Consider the following 22666-nt stretch of genomic DNA (forward strand, 5'->3'; position numbering starts at 1 on the left):
CAAACACGTTTGGCGGATGTAATTTCATTTCGCCAAAATACAAAAAAAAAAAAGAAAAACCCACCAGCAGCACAGGGGCAAAGTAAACAAATGGTTTCCGCTTAATGTAAACAAATCGATGATGGCAAACAATTGATGGCAAAAATCCAGAAGAGCAACCATGCCCCTCATTAAATCGGATATGACTGGCGTTTTGCGGCGGTTGGTTTCGATTATGATACGCATCACAAAAGCCAAACAAGAATCGCATTTCAAAGTAGACAGAGTTCCTTGAAGATTGTCCACTTTTCAGTTTTTTTTTTGTTGTTTTTTTCCTCTAATCTCACGGTCTGGTTGGTTTTTCCGCGGAAAAATCTGTTCTCATCTATTCAAGTTTGGCGAGCACCGAGCTTCGTCGTTAGCGTGTAATTAAAGGAAAAAGGCAAAGGAAAAGCCCTAAACTCGCTACTTGACCGCAGAAAAGTCTGCAATTGAATCGTGCAACTCTTTGGCTCAGAATTTTCAGCTTTTCTCCAGGCTTTTCCCTAGTCTCAATGTTGTTTTAATTAAAACTAATCGAGTTTCCCATCGCCGTCGTCGTCGTAGTCGTCTTCCTCTGGTTTTTTGTTTTGGAGTTTGTGCAAATTGCAACAAAATGAGTTGACAAAAACTTTTTGCAAGGCCAAAAAGTGTTTGCCATTTTGCAACATGTCTGCACACAGTGTCTGTGTGTGACTGCGCGCGCCCGCATGTGTGTGTGTGAGTGGTGTGTCTGTGTGTGTGTGTGTTTTGGTGAGTGTGAACAAAATGAAAATGTCATTGCACATAAAGGCAGGATGGAGCATACGTGACTCGCATTGCCGGAAATTAAGTGGTGTCCCAACACGTCCAAAGCGCACGAAGACGGAAAAAGCCACAGGCAGGCGAACCGAACCGGGTTAAAGGAGGCTCAAGGCCCAGCGAGGGGTTAAAGGAGCGCTGAGTAGGGGTTAAGAGGGGCGGTAGAGATGCAGTTGAGCTGTGGCAAAAGTGTATTGGCGCATCCCAGCCAGCCAGGAGACAATCAAAGCCGCACAATGTCTCTTGTTTGTCAATAGCAATGAACATTTTCCCTCAATCTACTCGAGGGAGATCGAAATAAATGAATGGACAAACTTGGTGGGAAAATACTAATAAAGTTGTACAAACTTATTCGGAGCCAGAAAGTATTAACGTTTTTATACTGTTAAAGATTCATACTTCATGTTAGAAACCTACATTTTTTAGAAATATATTTTTAACTAGCTTTAAAACGGCCTGAAAGATTAAATTCCTTGTCTACGCCCCACTTAAATCGCTTCAGTTCAAATGCGGCTGTCAAAGTCAGCAAAGTGTTTAGCACTCATTTGAAAATGTAAACCAAAGGCAGTGCCCCTCGCTTTTTCGCACTCTAAAAACACTGGGGTTTCATCAGCATTTGTTGCTGTTGGCTGAACTGTCATGTTGCCGGCGTTTGACATGTTGCTGCCACGCCATCGTCAGAAGCAAACATTTCCATGATTTTTCCACCGCATTTTGTTTTTCATTTCGGCCGCGGCAATTAGCAAATAACTCACATAATGTCCGCGAATTGAGGCAACCAGGTCCTGACCATGGTAACGCCAGGAGTTCGTGTGATTCCCCGTTGAAATGCTGCTGCGTTGATGTTGCTGCTGTTGGTTATGTCCCTGTGCAAATTGATTGTGATTGCATGGGCGATGCCATGGCTTTTGCTGGTGATTCTGATGCTGATTGTTGGCTGCAACTGCCATGGCACCAAAACTCCCATCGGCCAACTCAATAGCATCCTCTTGCAAATCGGTCGTCATGCCATGCAAATTGAAATGCCATCGGAGCAATGACAAACGATGCAGCCGCTCATGAATGTCGCTAAAGTCAAGTCGTGAGGCAGATGTATGTGGCATCGGTGGATCCGTGTATATATATCTTACTATAGCAATAATCTATATGCCAAACACTCTCGCGATGTCAAGTCATCGAACGCAAAACATTCACTGACAAAGCCCAAGAAGTCCAGCTACGCGGAGACTACAGTGCACTGAAGTTCTTTGCAACCAAATGAAAGGGGAAACTCCAACTGAAGGCCAGCGAAATCTGAGCAATCGACTGGCAATAAAACATTATACATATGAATGTATACAGAACTGGTCCTAGGAAAAAGCTTCATCATCGAATGCATATAAGTATATATTTATACAAGCACAAGCTGCGCCGTTGCCACAAAGTACAATTTTCTTAACACCTGTTTCAATAGTTACATTTACTTACCTTTTTATATATTTGCAAAATTTTTAGTTTGCACTACACTTATTATTTTAGTCACCAGTGTGACTGCAGTTTTATAGTACAAATATACCAACCAAACTTTTCGGTATCGTTCAAATGCTCATTTCGTTTTTTTTCTACTGAAAAAAAAGTTTTTTTTGGGTAAAACTACATTTTGTAAAGCACCTCAAGTATATTTTCAAATTTAAAGAACCCATTGCTTGTTATTTATAAATCCGCCTTGCATCTTTATCAAAATTATAATACTCTTTTGTCATGGTATTAAAATGTTTATGAAAGGCAGAGGCAGGAATAAAAATAAGAACATATCCCAAACCCGTAAACCTTTTTTGTAACCAAAGAATAATAAAAGAGCCGAATAAATAAATAAAATGTTGGCAATTATTTAGGCTTTTAACATGTCAGCCACGTGGCAGCCACAAAACGGAAACGGAAGCACCACCCCCCTAACACACACACACACACACAAAAAAAAACGACTCACTCACACAAGTACAAAACGAATTGAATTTTGATTTGGGTTTCAGTCCAAGAATAAACGTTACATATGTCTCGAATGAGAAATGTTTTAGGAAAGGAAATGTGATCGGAGTGAAAAATCTATTTAATTGAAGAAAAACCAATTCCCAATTTCAATGTAATGAGTTCCATTTTAGATAAAAATAGAAAGGAAATTTCGTAAAGGCAAAACGTCAAGATAAATCTAATCAAATCAAAGTCAATCGCAAGGCTCAATCGAATGCTATTTGTTTAAGGTTTCAATTATCCCAGCAAACAATCAATCCCCCCCCTTCCCCAAAAAAACAGACAACTAATTTGCCAAATTTAACAAAAGTCCAGAGACGACGACAGCGAATGCTGCGCAAACAAAGTTAATTACAATAATGAAGCTAATTTAGACCAAAAAAGAGCAAAAGGGAAAACCACAAATTAGGCCAAGAATAACGGGCAAAGGACTTTTTGCACGTGGAGTGGTTGTGGGGTTTTCGGGATGAAACTTATCTCAATCTGAGACGCATTTTTCAGCGTACTCTGCTTTTTGTCAAAGTGCTTTTGCGGTTTTTAATACCTCCTCTCACTCACGCCAACCGTCTTGAGGTCAACTAATAATACTTTTTGGCTTTTATAATTTATGGCACGGTTCGCCGATCCAGCAACCCCTATTTTCCTTTATTTTCAACCCAACCCACTAACCACTTTATATTTAATTAGTGCGTGCGGTGGTTCCAACCTCTTTCGGTGCGTGAGAACTCGCGAAAAAGTTATTAACTGCCACTAATTATACATTTCTCAAGTGATACGCATTTATATTCAGGCATTTTCCTTTTTTTTTATATGTACGAAATATATATACTTTCTTTTGCCACTGGTCCTGGTTCCTGGGTCCTTGCCATAAAAAGCTTTCCTGGTAATTAATGCTACATTTTTCTCCTCGTTTCGTTTTGGTACGCGACTCTTTGGCGCTCTCGTCTTAATTACACTGGATTATAAATATTAAAAACGGAAGCAGTTGCCAGTAATCAGGACATCGAGCAGCAGCTAAAAGCAAGTGGCAGCCATTTTCTGCTGCACTGGGAGAGAGAATTTGAGAAATGGCTGCTTAATGAGACCCGTGAACGGGGTTAATAAAAAAAAAAATCGGATATCAGGTTGAACTAATCTGAAAGCGAAGGAAAATCTATATATAAGAAATGCACCAAGTAGGACACATCTTTGTTCATATAACAGGAGAATACTTATAACTTAAAAATGTCTTTCTCCTAACAAGAAACCATCACACACTTTACGTCCCCTATGTAATATTAAAACGGCTGTACCGTGATCAAGTTACAAATATATGACAACAGCTGTTGATGTCAGGTTTCGAAAAACATCAAAATCTCATGTTGCCAAGAACAATTTCAATCTGTAAAAAAGAATGGAGCTGAAATCCATTTGGCAACAGCTGCTTATAGCACATAGAGAGCTGAAAAGTATACAACCTTCTACGAACTAACATAACAAGAAGCATCAGCATTGTAAAGTGTGTGATAAACTTAGGTCTAAGACTAACGAATGATATTAAATAGGCATTTTGAGCAGCAGACAATGCTGAACAATGCGGCGTATACGCAATATTGAGTGTCACCCCAGGCATTCTTTCAAGCCGTTTTCGCCACTTAAATCGCCCATAATAATGCAACCAGAAAAAGCATGAAAAAAAAAACTACAGAACTCTCCTGTACTTAAGAACTTGTATGACCGAGAAACTCGACATATGCCAAGGCAAGGCAGCTGGGTAAAAATAAGTGGAGGTAGAATTCCAACAGGAAGGGAATTCCAGCCATGCCCACCACTTCACATGGAGTTCGACCGACTCAACTTTGACATTTCTCTCTCTCGTTCGGACTGCCTCGAATTTTCCCGCACTGCTTTTCCACCACCCACGGTCATTTCCCTGGCACACACAATGGTATGTCCACGGCATGTGGCAGTCAGATGTGTGGGCGTGGCGTTCAACTTGTTTTTGCCGCAAAATGATTTATGACAATGCATTGAAAAGTTCGTTCTAGGCTGTCAACAAGGGAGGGGAAATGTCAATAAGGGAGCCCAGCTAGACCAGAGGCGATAGAATTGTGAGAAGGCAAGTCCTTAGCAGCACAAATGTGCACCGGGAAAAATATAAATATTTTATAAAGCATTAATAGAGTTTTTAGGGCTGGAAAACTTTAATAATAAATTAAATGGCCTCATATTTTCCAGTGTAATGTCTACGCTTTTCAATCTATTAAACTGATAGCCATCTCTTCTTCTCAGCTAACAATTTTTATCTGATTTTCAATTTGCAGCTAGAAACTGTTTAAGGCCTTAAATGTGGAAGCAAAATGTCAGGGTAGCAGGCAGCCAAATGCCAATAAGTTGTCATGTTCCGACGACAGCTGCAGCATCTCGCACATCCTGGCACATCCTGATCCTGCCGCATCCACCCACATCCCACATTCCACATATATATATAGATATCCTTTCCTTTTGCCGGGGGCCACTTACACTTACATGTTCGTTGGGAATGGCCAAAGACTGCGGGCTTCGTCTTACGGGCGACATTCATACACATTATTCAGGGATGCAGTGGGTGAATGGGTTGGTCTAGGACGTTTCTTGCTGGCAAAAGGAGTCCTGTCCTGACGTCTGAGCACGTCCCTCATATGCCACAAGAAGCTGCACACGCTGACACATTAATGTCCGCAGCGGAACATCCAGTCGCACCTGTCCTTGCCCACCTGTATATTCTCCTCTATATTCTCCGCCCCTGGAAAGCCCTCAAAACTATCCCACCATTTCCGCTGCCATCGCTGCCATTGTCGTATTTGTCTTATGAACTGTCAAACTGACATTCATTGACGCTTGACGTGTAATAAACGAAACGAAATGAAATGAAATGGTCGGGATGGCGTGGGTTAAATAAGTATGATGGGCGTTCCTCATTGCAAATATCATTTTTCAACGCATTTTATGCTTGCCCACGTTTCATACTTCCAACATGATTTTATTTATTATAGAAACTTAATTAAATTGATGACCTTTAAAAAATGGTGCACATTTTTTTCAACTTTTCCGATGCCTTTACAAGAATGTCTATAAAGCTAATGCAATTTCCAGCAAAAAATAATATTGTTCAATATTTAAACGTTATAAAAATGGAGTTCAGGCCATAGAAATAGTATTGAACATATATACAATAAGCTAGCAATGTAGTTCCTTGCACTCCAGTTTGAGGTAATTGTGAAATATAACTCAATCATCGAGAGTGGAATTTCGTTAGCTAAAAACCATTCGAAATTCCAAGAATACTCGCAGCAGCCACCAAAAACCGCCAGGGCTAACAAAGCATTTGGAAATATTTTCGGGGTGAAAGGCGGTCGAAAATGTGGATGAAGAGATGGAGAGAAAGGTGGAAAACGACGGATAACAGATTCAGGTAGATGGCCATGGCAAAAGTCCGAACGAATTTTTGCACAATGCAAACATAATGAGTTTGGGGAAATGCAAATAACTCGCAATGGAAATCATTATTGAGCACTGAACCAGACGACAGCCGGGGCGCTTAGAAAATGTGCAAATACGAGAGGTTGGTGTGCTCCAATCCTCACTGGTCATCATGCTGGCGACTCCGCACACAGGAGGAGTTGAAGTTTTTCCCGTTCACTTCGGCTGCATTGCCAAGAATTTTCCCCACGGGCTTCGGTGCAGCGCCGAAAATGGAAAATGGAAAAGAAAATGTTTAAGACCCAGTCCAGTTGTGCAGTGCACAAAAATAATTTAACTTTATAAATTTGAGTTTTATATTGTCTCATTTGGAGGAAAACGTAAATCATCTATTACCAATTGTAATATCTCAGGCTACATAATCTAGTTAATTTATTACACGTTTGATTTGAAATATTTATGAACAACTGATTTTTGCGCTCAGTGCAATCATAGGCAGTAATGGGCGACGGCATCTCATTGAGTGGGTGAGAGCCAGGCGATAATCGTTAAGCGATTGCGCTTCCTTTTCGTTTGTTTAATGAAGTGTTTAAAATTTACGATTCGAGCTAAATTTATTGCACTCCGCGAAGATATCGAATGGAGGAAGTCCGTCCACGCGGCAACCCCACTACTCGAAAATGAAAAATCTCAGAGGGGAAGATGGGGGGGAAAAAAAAAGGAACAAAGGAATCCCCTTTGATGGCTGCTCGGGGAATCAATCTTACATGTGCTCCAAAAGGGGGAGTTACGGGCAGCAATGGTATCCTTGCTGATTGGATGACGAAATAAAAACGTTGCACACAACGAGATTGTTAATAGCACTCTGTACTCTGACTCTCTCTCTCGTCTATATACTTTTACCCCAAAAAAAAAAAAAACCGTCTCGTTTGGTAAGCCAATTACGTGGATACCACACAGGGAGCAAAAACAAAAGGACAATAAAGGACTCGCTCGTAAATGCCATCAAAGCAGCTGAGCTAAGCAGAGTGACTCCTTCGTCGACGAGTTTGGTTCCCCAGTTGATGATGCTGATACCTTCACTGTTACGTTACGTATACGCCGCGTTGATTTTCAATAAACCGCACAGGCAAACCGCAAAAATAGCAGCGGAGGAAAATAAACCAAACTTGATGGCAGCACAACACAAATTCTTTGCATACTTTTCCGAGCCCACTCAAGTGGCAAGCCAACGAACGACAGCACTTGATGAGCTTTCCAATTACATTTAGCTGTGTTGTTGCCTGTTAACTGTCTCTTCCGTTGGCCGGATAAGGAATTAACTGCCGGCCTCGTAAAAGCCAAAAGCAAAAATGGCCCTCAACTGATTTCCACTGCTGACTTGGCGTGTGGACAATAAAAATTATCATAAGTTTCCTATCCCATGTGGGAAAACCACCTCGTCCATCCAGCAACTGCAAACGCAATTTGTGTAATGAAAGTCAAGAGGTTTTACCGATGTGGTTTTGTCTGAGCACTGAGCACTGAGAGCAGATCAAATCTTTTAGCAGGCTAGTCAATTGATTAAAGGAGCAGCTAATGAAAGGCTGGTTAAGTGCAGGAATAAAGGATTTATAGTGAATATAAGAATTTTTATCTGTACAAGAAGTGCAGTATGTAAAAATTGTTATATAATGTTGAGCTAAAATGAATTGTTATAATCAAGTCAACCGGATCCACCTTTCAGCAGCTTGTCAATCGTTTTGGATACCCTCTTCGTCAGTAACTGCCAACGATCGGAAACAATCGATTGGAACTTGTAAAATTATTTGTTATACAAGCAAAGTTTTTGCTATTTCAAAATCTTTGTGAAATGGCCAACCGTATGCAAGGAGGAGCCTGCTGTCCTTCAAGTTGTCAGCCCGCCTGTTCACCCTGTCCACCTTGTCCGCCCTGCGATGCACCGTAAGTTGAATGTCGTTTATGTTTTTTCATTTATATAATCTCTATAAAGCCTGGTGCGACTGAAAAAACTGTGGCCTGAGCCCTACAATCCCTGCTCCTTCAAGAATTGCCTGATCTTTGGTGGTCACGATGAGCCCTACATTCGACCTTTTGATCCCAAGGAATGTGCGCGAATGCGTCGCAGTGATATCGACCGATCTTTAGGTTATCCCATAGGCGTTGTGTCCGGTACGGTAACTGTAAAGGTGGGCATTCCGAATCAGGAAAGTATCCGCTTTGCTTCAAATCTTAAGGCATTTGCTCACTCCTATTACACTCGTCGCGATGAATGGAAACCGGAAACGATCGACATGGTGGTGGCCGAAGGTCAGGTTTTGTTTAACGATTCAGAGAACATGGACCCACCAAATTCATCAGACATGCCGGATATCTACGATGAGAATGAGCAAAAGGTGACGCGCCACTTCAAGATCAACGAAATTGAGTTTGCCATGGAGTTGGAAGCGCCCTTTGAGATCTACGGCTACGAAAACGTCATACGCAATCTTCGTAGAATTCTAAGAGCCTTCTTCAAGAAGGCCAAGTACGGCGTGTTCTTCACGCCCAGTTGGTATCTGCTTATTTGGAAGGAGAAAGGTATTTGGATGGTGCTCGATGTAAATGGCAGGGACAGAACCACCATAAAACCGAACAATGAAGAGGGATTTCCTTTACTCTTGGCTCTCAAATCCTTTGATAATGTCGTGTGGCTGATCAAGAAGGAGAGCGATCTGCATAAGAATGCCAAGTTTTCAATTAGAGAAATCCTCGTAGTTCGTATGGCCACACCTGGAAGTACGGGTCAAAGTTGGGAGCGAGAACATGGTATGCGGATGAGCCAGTTCGATGTGATTGCCTCCGATTATGCCTATGTCAAGTCCAATCTCCATCTTACCCTGAACTCCAAGGATGCGTTGAGGAATCGTAGTGCTCTACCTGTGGCCGTGGCAACTGCATTGGCTTCCAAGATCGATCATCCGGCCACGTGGGACCAGAAAATGTACGACAAGGTCATGTGCTACGGCGTTAATATGTGCAAAAATTGCTGGGAACCCTGCGGGGATCTTAGTAAACCCATGGATCTGGACGAGTTTCCACGACAGATTCGTATGGGTCAGTTTGTGGCCGAGATTATGCTGACTCCAAATGTTTACGAGGGCTGGTGGAAGTGTGTGCCCATGTACAAGTTCAACGATTTCCATTTAATGTTGGAGAAGGCTCTCGATCAAAACGATTATGTGATCTTCCAGATCAACAATCAGATGTACTCGCTGTGGAAGAAGACGGACTTTATCTACTTGATGGATCCGTATCGCCACAATATAGTTGGTCGCATTTTGGAGGAGGGCGAGGATCCGAAAAGTGCCACGGTTCGCATGTTCGGCAATATGGATCGTCTGCTGAGTGTTTTCCATCAGATTCTACTCGAATCAAATCGATCGGCTGTATTCCATATACACACGCTCCGGATAAGAAATATTACGGAATGTCCGCCGGGCACAGCTCCTGCCCTACTGCCTCCAGATGAGGATGTGGAGGTTAGATCGCTCAACGAGAATATCCGTTTCGATGAGAACTACGACAAGTGCTTGGAAGAGCTGGGTGAGATTAGCGATTTCGAGGAGGATCTGGTCTCCGAGATCGAACCCATTGTGGAGGTCAGTTCCTCGGAGGAGATGGTCGAGGAGGAGGAAGGCGGTGGCGGTGGTGCTGTCGAGGGAGGCGAGGGAGAGGAAGATGATGAGGATTAACCTGGGGCCAATGAATATTTCCATTATTGAACGAAAGAGCTCGAAATTGGTATAAAGTTCTCCAAAAGCCTCTGAATATTAAATGGATTACTGGATTTACAGTTTGCACAATAAATTTATCAATGTAAAAATTTGACATATATAAATTGGTTAATATAAAAAACATTGATTATTCAATTGTTATTTTATACAAGTAGTGGCAGTGTGCTAAAAACATCGTTTCTGTGCTTCGTATTATTCAGCAAGTCCCTGTTCAGCAGCATCATTTTGTCACTTACAGCTTTTCTACATTCAACTTTGTCTCGACATGTTATCCTTTCCGCAGGACTTTTCTACCACCATTTTTAACAAGCTCGACACGAGGACAATGTGTTTGAGAATAGCAGAAAAACGAGATCTTGCGAGGGCGCGCGTAAAACATTTTGAATTAAATGTCACGTTGTCGGTGTAAAGTCGCTTGTTCAGCGACACAATGACAACAGCAGGATATCTGGCTAAAATAGGCACAGGACGCGTGGCTCCTTGAAGCGTTTGGCATCTCTATGTTATTGCCACCACTCGACAAGCGATGGGCGGCAAGAGTGGGCGTGGTCCGTGTGTGTCATTAAAAGCAGAGCAGGTAAAGTGGTGGCAAGAAAAAAAATGTGTGTGTTGCCAGCGGCCTGCTGAGCAGCCTAACCATTTTCCCATTTACCCGAGGATGGTTACTCCGGGTTGGAAAACAGAACGGAGAACAGAACACACTCTGGGGCATCAGTCACTTTGACAGCAGGTTACCTGTGCCACCAGTTCGCTTCTTCTTCTTCTGCGTCTTCCCATCTCACCTGTGCTTATTTGCATGGCTGACAACAGCTACATTGTTGTTGCACCCGTAGACATTTCTGTCTTTATTTTGCATTCGAGAGCTGGATTCTCGCTTCTACCCAGCTACGCTACGACAACATTTCACAAAAGTCGACAGCGCGAAATTAATGGAAATTTAAAAATTGCATTTTTCGACATCCGGCGGCAGGACGAAGGAGAAAAGGATACGGAACTGACATTGCGGTCTCGCCTGTCGCTGAGAGATAATAGAGACGATGTGCTGAGTAAAATCGTTTTCAAGTTGACCATTTCTACCTTTCAGCTGGCTTTAACTGCTGCTTTTACCTTCAACCATTTCATAATTATTTAATTAAGTATTCGGCTTACCTGCAACGACAAAAAACGAGAAGAGAAATTATAGTTAGCTTTGGTATTATTATGCACATTTCATATATTTATTATAATAAATCGCATTCACTCAAATACAATTAAAATTTCATCAACTGAACAATTAAAGTGCAAAACCACTTTTTTTTTGTGTTGTGGCACATCCTTTATGGGTTGTTTGAATTTTTTCGCTGTTTGCTGATTGCATTAATTTTTAATTTTGCGTGTAAATATCGTTCCACTGCACTATGGGGAATTTGACCTGTTTTTTTGGCATAAATGTATTTTTTAAAGTGTTTCAAATTTTGAAATTTTTTTTTTTAACATATTAAGAATTGATCAAAGATTTATAATCTGTAACGCAAATGTTAAATTAACAGTCCACTGTTAAAATTAACAGCTGTAAAGTCAGCTGTTGCAAACACAAAGCACATGCCATCGGAGAGCTTCTTTTTTTAGTGCTTACTAAAATTAATATTTCTTGAACCACAAGGCCTAAACCCGTCAAATTTGAAATGTATACTCATTCTTGAGGTGTGTACTATGTGTTTCTACTAATATGTTGCTTAGTTCGTGCGCGTAAACTTAACAATTTGTATATTTATCAAGTGATGTTCTCGTCCAACTTTCAAAATAAAATTTCAACTTTGAATAGAGTTTTAAAAAATTGTTCAAATTTGTTTAGTAAGTGTGTTAGTCCATGCTGTAGAGTGATTAATTCCCTATTTAGAACACATAGGTTTCATTTGCGAATTTTTGCGACTTTTCGCGAAAATTAAATTATTAGGTAGCAACCTCTCAATTTTCAATGCGGCCCTCCTAGTAGCGTGGCGCACGCATTGTTGGGCATATCGACGACAGTCTTCTTGAAATTAATCAAGGTAACTTATGGCATGTTTCATAACACATTTTTGCATAAATGAAAAATAAAAATAAATGAAATAAAAAGCTTTATAATACCCGGCCTGGACGGAAGGCAAGGACCGTTGAACATCATATGAAAACTACTACTGAAACGGCTCTGGCCTTATGACGAACAAAAATAAAAAATAAAATTTTCTTATTTTTCAACGTTAAAATAGATACTGAAGAATATATTGGGTAGAAAAAAAAAATCGTAAAGATAGGGGGGCGGGGGGCTGATGTGGGCGGTTGTTCGAAGGCGGCGATACGCCCACTTTGCCAAATTGATTGTAAAGGTGTGTATAAGAATAGACAAAAAAATTATCATCGTATCTTAAATATTTTACGATATATTAATTTATGCCAAAAAAACAGGTCGAATTCCCCATAGTGCACTGCTGGGAAATTGTTTGTGCAATTAATTTGTAGTTGCACTTGTGCCACGCCCCCTGCTCAACTGTGGTAATTAAACTACTGCGACTGCGACTGCCACGCCCCCGCCGCCCACATGGCGTCATATGTTAGCGACAGCCGAACGACAAGCTATGCAAAACAAAAACCAGAAGCCTCGAAAGAAAAGCCGGAAAAATAAAAACAATGCATGGCACTGGACACACACAGGACAGTTGTGGGAAAATTGTGTGGGGGAGTGTCGCAATTTTCCTGCTAAGTGCACATGATAAATTAATGATTGAAGGCCCATGTGTGTTTGCTAGCAAATCGAAGGTAGACCGACACCTATGACAAAGTGATTAATTGTCAGACTGTGCCCAGCTGTGGGTGGGGAAATCAGGGCGTTGGATAACTAGAGCAGGCACATATATCCATCGAACCATCACAGGTAATTGGTGCAATTTTTGACGTGCCAGGTCCCAAGAAACCTGGCCATGTAAATAAACCTCGGTTCTAACACCCCACCTCGACATGTTAAGTGATACCCCCCCCAACACTTTGGACTTCCCACTTTTGGCTGCCACAAAGTCAAAGCACACGTCATTAAGGCACACATTTGAGAACTTCTGATTAATTGATTGGACAACTTTTGTGCCTCGATAGGGACTCAGAACAGTTTTGAAGTCGATTCTGAGAGATAAACAGCACTTGTAGGCAGACGAAAAGAAAATATAACGTATACGCAATGTTGCCGTAACAATGTGTTAGAAATTGAGATAATTAGGAGCTTACTTTCAATTTCACAATTTAATGTATAATTTATTAAAAAAATTTAAACTTCAATAAGTTACATGAAGTTACAAGAATTATTTAACTATGTAGTCCCCAAATCAATATTATGTAGTTTATTATTCGTTACATTTTGGTATGCCGCTTTAAAAACAAAAGGAAAATTTGTACATTTTAAGTTCAAAACAAAAACCAGGACCACAAATACTGTATAAAACAAATTTACATTAACTGACAACGACAGTTACTATGTGTAAACCATGGATACATGCAAATAATTCCCACTGCAAATGCAACAACTTTGACAGCAACCAACAGCAACAGAACCACAAACTTTGCGATTTTGCAACCGAATCAATGTGCAACGGCAAAAGTTTTAGGCCAAAAACTTGAAAACCCTTTTACCCTAACCCAAGGGCATTCGAAAATAAAGTTTGGATTTAGGAAATTTAACAATTAAATAAATTATAGAAATTTAAGTTGAAATACGTTAAGCAGTTCCACGGCTATTATAATAATATAATAAATATGGTAATGTTAAAAACAGTATCTCTAAGTGCATTAAAGTAATCAAAATAAAAACCATTAAACACAATTAAATATATCGATTTGTACAAGTGAAAACCATATCCTCACGCTCCATTAGGCAGCAATGTTGCCTGGGGCAGAAATGCATTTTAAATATATTGCATTTTTATGCAATAAATTCTAGTTTGGTTGAAATTAAAGTCGAATCAAATCGTTGTTATTAAACGTTTCAACTCTCTGGAGGGAAAAAATTTAGAAAATCCAGCTAATATGCAAATGTTTGCTTTAACCTGCAGGCGAGCATAAAACAAATATCCCAAAGAGTTTCATAGATACAACAAAACATAGAAGCATACAAAAAAAGAGTGGAAAACAAAGCAGGAATAATAACGAGTTTTATGGGAAGGATTTACATACATGTATGTATGCATGTGTGTGTTTGGTGTTTGCATGTGGAAGGATATAGCTCCCACAACAACTGCAATTGCAGCTAAAAGAAAACTCTGTTTCCTGTTTTTCTTTATTTTTTTTTTTACGCCACCACTTCAGTTGCAACAATAACAAGGAAACCGTCAGACGACTGTTCTTTGGCCATGGCATCATCATCTTTTCGAGTCCTTTGGCATGTTGGCCATAGAATCCTGGCCGCAAAAAAGCAGTCCCACAATCCACTGTCCCTGCACAGTCAACGGTATTTGCATGTAATTAAATTTTCCACTCGGCAACTGCTAACTGGAGCTGCTTTCTCCTATTTGCCCAGAACTGAATAAAAAGTGAAGTATAGTTTGGTGGTGGCACTGCACGAGTTTTTCCCCTGTGTTTTCAACTTTTTTTTGGATCAGAAGGTGACCGCTTCATGTTGGCCAGAAGTTCTGCCATTTAGTTTGTAATGGCCGCAAATGAGCAAGAATGGTTATCGAAACTGGACGTGAAGAATACAAATGTGGGAATCGCAATAAAAATGTTCGGTTAGAACAATTGGGCAGAAAAATGTCATAAAAATGTAAAAGCAGTCATTTTGGGTAATTGAATATATTTCTTGTCTGAAAATATTATGGCGACGAAATTTTTATTTTGGGGAACTGGAACACAATATTCTATTGCCAGTGAATAGTAAAGTAACTGATTGCTGATTACTGCTCGTCATCTCTAATATAGTATATACGTAACTCTTTTCCAGATTCCTATCTCAAATTGAATGGTAGCTCATTGCCAATGAAGTTTTTCCCCCTGACCTTTGACCCTCAATCGTGCGAAATACAATTTTCAATTATCGAGAGATCTGTGCAATTTCCCTGCCACCCCACAAACAAATGCAAATCAATTTCCCGGCAAGGAGCCAGCAAGGCAATCAACTCGCCAGCAAAAGGAGAGACCAACCAGCGAAACAATGCCAGCAAAAACGGCCAATAAAAATAAGCCAAAAATATAAACAACAATTGGCTAGAGGCAACCGCAATAGCAGAACAACACAAACATTTCACATGCGAATCAAATGTGGGCGTGGCAGCAGGGGCTGGCCAGGAGCTAGATTGAAGCACAGTAAACATTTGGCCATTTTGCCGAATGAACTTTTTATGAGGCCAAGCGAAAAACATAGCAGTGTGGCAGAAGCCAACAGCTGAAAGCTTATCCCTGCTGAACAATTTTCTTGGCCACACCAATTTAATGCTGCTGGCTCAGCGGTGGGCGGCAAAATGCCGAAATGAGCTGAATCGAATTCAATTCCAACGAAATACTCCACATAAAGCAAAAATTTCTATTAAACCAAATGGTTGCAAGCGCATAATAAAAGTCAAAGAAAACGAAAACAATGGCGCAAATTATTGGTGGCCAAAAAAATGAGTAAGTACACTTATTTTTCTGAGGGAAAGATAGATGCCAAAACTGAAAGATAAACATAGAAGTACATTTATGAATGAAGTATTCTGTTCTGTGATTTCAAGGACGAGCGACTTTAAGCAAATGATGATGAGAGCTAGTTCGCATCAGCAACATAGTAAGTTTAATTCTCATTGAGTATAAAACTAGCATACGCCAAAATTTGATTGGTGAATGCCAGCTGGCTCCTTACCAAGACACTCAAATAGAAAATGTACTGCAGGCCACAAAAATAAACAACTTCGCTCACAGATACACACGCACACGTTTGGGGGGGCAAAACGCACTTAATGAATAAGGTGTAGAGAGAAATGTAAACAGATACTTAACCTCCAGCAAAAGAAAGGCTACACACGAAATAAAAATCAACAGAAGTGAGATTAGGGGTGTGTGTATGTGTGTGAATATGTATGAAAACAGCAAAGTAAAGCCAAATGAAATAAAGGAAAATGTAAGCAAATAATAAAAGGAAAACAGCTAACAGCTAAGCGCTTTTCCTTTCCCCGCCAGCAGTCCAAAAACCTCAAAGACCAACCTCGGAAACCACTTGGACATGAAAACGAACTGAAGGTGTGTGTTTATCTATGTATGTGTGCGGTGTGTGGTGTGCGTATATGAGCACCTTAATGAGAGTGTCTGTGTGGGTTTTCCAACATATAATTAAGTGTCTGGCAAAGCGCAGCAAAGTCACGTAATTCTATTTAAGATTATTTAATAAAAAGCACACGATGAGAACAGTTAATTAACATTTTCTCTCGGCTTTCATTTGCATTTGTCTTGTTCCCATTCACTCAAAGTACGTACTACGTGGCGCATGAGTAATGTCCAAAAGTTGCAAATGCTTACCATTGCCACTAAACTTAATTAATTACTTCGCTACGCAATATGATGTAATGAAACCGAAAATTTGAGTAATTACCTTAGATTAGTACCCACCATTTTAAATTTGAAAGCCTACAACGAGGCGTATACATAATATTTACAAATATGGCTAGTCATCTTAAATTTGGCTACTGATTTCCCTTAGTCTCTCACTTAATATAGTTTTTAAGCTTCAATCATATTAGCAATAATATTTAATGGCTGGCATTTATAAAAAGAATAAATGTTTGCCTTTTGCATGAATGAACCTCCGTTTCACTTTATATTTTGTCTTTTATCATGGCCATACATCAAAATGAACCTCTAATCCAGAACGGAACTATGAAATTGAATTTCAAACTGTTGTAATATCATCCGCATTCATATCAATGTCACATCTTTTCCGCATATGATTTATGCTTGCATAAAAAATTAAATATAATTCCTTTATGCCCATTTCCTGGCGGGCAATTACACGAAGGAAAAAAAACCGAAAACAAATGAGAAATATGCAAATTTTTGAAAGCAACCATAAAAAGGTAGATAGGACTCACGAAAAATTCGTTTTTGTGTTTGTTTCACCGCAAAATGGCAAATGGCAATTTATGTGCATAAATGTATATGCATAAAAAATTCTGCACAAATTTTAATGATGTTCGCTGAAATATTTAATGTATGGGGCACTTAAAAAGCCACCAAAAAAATAAGGGAAAAAATAAATGAAATTCCGTGATGTTGAAAATATTGTAAATATTTTATAGACAAAACAGAGGATTCTTTGCTTATGGATAAAATATTTACAAATAATTATGATTGCTAACCATTTTTGGGCTTTAAACAAAATGAACACAAAGTGCAACGTTTTTAATTAATTCAAATGGTGGGGTAAAAGTGTGAAATTCCCACTTGCATGCAAATGGCAAAATAAATGGGCGTGGCTGGCATTTGAAGAATGTCAATGCTAGACTCGTGTGTGCTGAAGCCAAAACAATGCCAAATGGGCCAACAAGTCAGGCCAATTCCACTCGACTCAAGTCAACCGGCACAAGCGGACAAGTTGGCCAAAAACTTGACCAACTTGGATGGGCGCTTCGGCCCAGTGGGCGGGGCCAAATCGTCTGTAACAACCTGCAGTCAGTTCGAATCCATCAAGGTAACAACCACACCACACCACACCATCCATCGATCCATCCATCCATCTCCCCTCCCACTCTGTTTGATTGGTTTATGTGTTTGATTGGCAATTTCTAAAAATAAAACAAAAATTCTGTATAATACAAAAAGTATTTCTTGTGTGTATTGGGCCTGGTCTGTTTGCCACTTGATTGCGGTTTTAGACTTTTCCACTTGTTAAGTCTCATTCCGCAGACGAGTTTTGCTTTGGCTAGTCGACTCCAGTCGCATGGAGTGGAGCGGAGTGAATAGCGGCGACTGACGTTCGAGTTGCAGTTGCCTCCTCTTCAGGCTTTAATTTAGAACGCTGAGCGCTGAATGCGGCCGCAAAGGCGCAAGTGGCACGCAGCCGGAGAAAATACGAGAAATGGGTCGAATGGTTAGTGCCCTGTGATTTAAAGGAAAAATCCAAACAGTCAGAGCTAACACATTGCAACGGTTTTGTTAATATACTATTATACAATATATTTATATATTATTTTATTATAATATATTAAATATTTTTACAACACATTTCCAAACTAATATGCCCCCGTGATCCATTGCCTCGTGCGAGGCATACAAAGGAAAGAAACACAGATAGACGGCGCTCGATAGGCAACCAGACAGATAGAAAGAGACAGCGGCCAGGCATGGGTGCAGGTTTTCAGGGGGTTTCTGGGGTTTTTTTTTTTCCTACTGTGGTCTTTAAAGGGGGCAAGCAGGGCGAGGAAAGACGGTGCAGGCAATGAGCGTATAAAACAAATTGCATATCGCTGCAGAGGAACCTCTCAGTAACAGAGACAACAAGAGCAACAAAAACAACCTGCAATAAAATAAATGAAAATGCGCTTGGAAAAAGCATTTCAAGTGCATTTCAGGGGGGCCTGGGGGGAGGTGGGTAAAAAATCAGAGGGGTGAGGTATAAAGTGGGGAAAGCGACGCATTAAAGCACGGCCAGACTGAAAACTCAGGCCCCAGACCCAGACGGTTGTCTATTTAAACAGTCTGCAAGTGGTGGGTGGGCCAAAAACGTGCTGGCAAAGGGGGTTTGTGTTCAAGAGGGGAGGGAGATGGAGATATGGCCGTAATAGATGGATAGCCTGGGCCCAAAACCAGAATCGACCGAAAAGCCAGCGAGGCATGCAATTGTTTTAGGCCTTAAATAACTGTATTTTCCGTTCTGTTCAGTTCCGTTCCCTTGGCCATTTTCGGTCGTTTGGCGCTAAGTGGAGGGAGGCTCCCTATATCTCCAACCTCCCCTCCCCCATATATATCAACTATTTTACCCCCCCTCGTGCTGGCGGAGTGAAAGGGAGGCAAACACTAGGCAAAATTGCACATGCAAAATGTTATGGCATGTAATTGATGTCATTGTATCATTGCATGGAATGCATCGAAGACATGGCATATGGATATATAGATACGGACATTGATCGTGCCCGTGATTTATGGTTCGTTAACTTTCACCCTGTCGCAGGCACGGGCCGCCCACAAAAGACGAAAAATAAAATGGCATAATGAACATTTACCATGTGGGATAAGGTGACAATGGAATAAGTGGCCCTCGATGTTCGGTTGGCTGCCCGTCGATTATAACGGAAATTGATGGCGGTTATTATGGTCATAATTACGCGGGACTAAAGTGAAAATTCGGCGAGAGATCTCTGGATGGTTTGTAATAGCATCGATAGTTGATTTAACTTACATTCCACATAATTTAAAGAAACATCGAACATTCATTGTAATGATTTTTTAATAAATATATACAAATTTAAAGGTGTAGCTAACAACAATTAGCATATGAATTGTGCATGTCGTGATAAGTTTGTAAAACGCTGTCGAAATTTTTGTTGAAGTTGTTAAACATTTACCACATTTTTTACACTCTAGTAAAAATACCAATTATCGTTCAAGCGCTACTAGTTTTGAAGTTTTAAGCACATTTTTTTAAAATGCCTTTACCAGGATAAATTGTATATGCTTTAATCACCAAATAGTTTAACCAGAATTTCGTAAAACACTTGCTCAATTTCAACTTCACATCTATGCCATTCAGACAAATGGCAAACTTTGTGGAAATGGATCCAAATGAATCACGCGTATGGAATGTGAAATCAATTAAATGGAAATCAGCTGCAAAAAAAAATAGAAAAAAAGTAGGAGTTGGTCAGAGGGAGAGATATCTACGTATAGATAGATAGATTGAGAGAGCAGCGATAAAAAAAAACCAGACAATGACAATCTCCAGAGAGGAAAAGAGGCAACTGCGGATGCGGACAAAGAAAAGTCCGTGAGCAGGTGCATTGACTGTCAAGCTCTAAACGCATTTCATCCCCTCCCCCCTCTCCGCATCTGCCGTGGAAAACCCCTTTGGGCCAACTCAGCTCGGCGTTAACTGGCTTTGGCTTTGGCGCTGCTGGCTTAGCCATTCCATTCAGAGAACGAGGCGAGGCTAAGCGGATGCATTAGACTGTGTTGGATGTTGGACAACGGCAAGCGGAACAACGCCAAAGGAAAAAAGAGAAAAAAAGCAAAAATGCTGGAAAAAAAACAGGAAAAAAGCTTTGCAGAAAAGTGAAAATTCACAGAGGGGGGGAAAACGTAGAGAACTGGTTGCGTATGGGGGGAAGAAAATCGCGAGGGGCAGAACATCTTCCAATGACGCGAGGCAAAGACGTTTCTAACGGTTCAACAACATTGAAGTCGGGTCTCGAACAAAGATATATATATAGGTATAGGAATGCGCCTCTATAGCTTCTATCCATCTATCTTTCTTTGTCACTCTGTTTCCACACTTTTGCTTGAGCATGTTCTCTTTGGTCTCTGGCAACTATGCCCGCCTCAAAACACGATTCCCCTAACAATGGCCATTAGCAATCTGCAGACTGTTGCAGTTGTACCATCAGCAGCAACTTTGTTGCTATTTCTCTGCTTGTTGCTGTATTCCGATAGACAGTCAGTCCATCCAAGCGAATAGGCGACAAAAACTTGCTGCCGTAGTCATCGAAATTGCAGACGTCTGATGTTCAGCGTTGTCGTCGCACAACGGGGCGTATGAGTGTGCTTATTAGTAGGAAAGTAGATAGTGGTTGCATTTGGGACCGATATGTTGGAGCATTTTCGATACAGAAGGAACCAGAAAGGATAACAATACAATAGACAGGAACTTGGACAATATATACATATACCATTTAATAAGGACAGTTGGTCCATATTAGTAAAAGGAATTCGCTTGAAAAATGGTAGGAATCAATAAGTAATCAAACTAAATTGTCACCCTAAAGAGATTAAAGCACTCAATTTTACATTTTAAAGATACATATGCATACATATTCGTTTGCGCATGAAAAATTTTCAAAATTATTTTTGCGGTCGTTGCCTTTGTCAACTCAACTCATCAGCATCAGTCTTTTGCATTTCCCTGCGACCAACTAACTTCCAGCATTCGTTAGTCAAAAATTTTCCCAACTTCGGCTAGTTAACAATTTTCCCTTCCCGCCATTTACCCGTTTCAATACTGCGGCAATTTGGTTACACAGAAGAGGCTTTTGTACAATATTCAACATGTAATTTATTTTAATTAACCAACTTGACAAAGACAAACAGCGAAGATGAAGTTGGAGGGAGATAGAGTCATTAAGAAGAGTTGGAAATGAAATTTCATTTATTCATAATTCAATTAAAAATTTAGCAAACATTAAATTAACAACTTGATTAGCGCAATTCACGAGATATTTAATGGGATTAGGCAGGCAGAATTTAATTTAAGTCACAGCGTACAGTAATTGCCATCAAAATAGAAGCACCCGCAGGAGCCGCAGCAGCAGCAGCTGGAAAAGTGATAAAGTAAAGGGGAGGCGGAGGAAAAGCGGCAGAATCAACAGCGGCAGCGACAGACAAATTATGAAGCTGGCAATAAACTTCCGCTCAAAATTAGCGCAACTTCCTGGCAAGCCCCAAAAAGAGTGCCCTCCTCATCCCTCCCCTCCACAGGCCACGCCCACGACGCCCCCGCCAAAAATACGCTCAAATGCAAAGGCAACGCGGCGAGTAGGCGAATGGCGATGACGCTGACAGCGGCGATAATGATGATGGGAAATGGGACGGGTGGCGGCAATAGAATGGCAGGGGGAGGGGTTTGGGGGGACGTTGGGGGTGGTGTCGCGTTGGTGTTGGCACGTCCTCAAACTGTTGCAGTGATTCTGCAGTCGCGAAATGGGAAAAGCTTTATCGCGGCATTGTGATAGTGTACTACACTGAAAATAAAACATTTGCCCAATACAGAAAGGAATATTTTATTCACATAAATAATTTTCACGCATTAAGCTTTTATTTCAAATAATCCTTAATTGTTTAAAAACTTAAGAATTCATTTTGTGAAATATTTTTATTTATTTTTAAATATAATACTTGATTTCAAACTTGTTAGACATTACTTTTTTAGTGTACCTCAATTAGTCATAAAAAGTTTATTAATAGCGCGTGAATAATAGCAAAATAGACTCTGTTACTTATTCAATTCAGCTATGCAGTTTGTAGTTATTCTCTAATCGCCTGTGCGAAACACCAGTATCACTTATCGCCTAATAACTTTTACTTTCGGCTTACAAAATGAACATTCCCTTTCCCAAAATATTTACCTTTTTGAACTTTTACTTTTTTCAGTCGCTAAGCGTTGACTCAACTTGTTGGGGAGTGGCCACCAAAAAAGTGTTCTGCTTCCTGTTGGCGTGTATTTAGCTTGCTTCGCTCCTCTTTTATTTTCGGAAAAGGTGGCAATCCTGGCAGACAAGCGCAGACATGCACACACACAGAATCACACAAACACAAACTTAAAACTTGCACGTTAAAGGAAGCTTTCTTTCTTAAATTCCTTATTTTGTAATCAACAATTTCGATTTGTTTGGCAGTAATTACACTAAATAACGAATATTTATTATTTAAGCATTATGGGAAACCCG

The 22666-nt window shown here is 40.3% G+C and overlaps 2 protein-coding genes across 6 annotated transcripts in view; one reads left to right on the plus strand and one right to left on the minus strand.

The window, feature by feature from the left end:
- Positions 1-22666, minus strand: part of LOC6533045 (protein alan shepard) — a 125022-nt gene that overhangs the window by 72064 nt on the left and 30292 nt on the right. Inside the window, exon 2 of one of the 5 annotated variants that reach the window (XM_039374994.2) lies at positions 22346-22623. The exons of the other annotated variants lie outside the window; for them this stretch is intronic. The gene's annotated coding sequence lies outside the window, so the exon portion shown is untranslated. The remainder of the gene's footprint in view (positions 1-22345; positions 22624-22666) is intronic. 5 annotated transcript variants of the gene reach the window in all.
- Positions 7992-10200, plus strand: LOC6533047. Its single transcript, XM_002093746.4, has 2 exons — positions 7992-8214; positions 8264-10200. Exons 1-2 carry the CDS (start codon positions 8123-8125, stop codon positions 10002-10004), a joined length of 1833 nt encoding a protein of 610 aa, XP_002093782.1. The 5' UTR covers positions 7992-8122; the 3' UTR covers positions 10005-10200.

The sequence above is a fragment of the Drosophila yakuba genome, chromosome 3L, assembly GCF_016746365.2.
Source record: "Drosophila yakuba strain Tai18E2 chromosome 3L, Prin_Dyak_Tai18E2_2.1, whole genome shotgun sequence".
Lineage (NCBI taxonomy): Eukaryota > Metazoa > Arthropoda > Insecta > Diptera > Drosophilidae > Drosophila > Drosophila yakuba.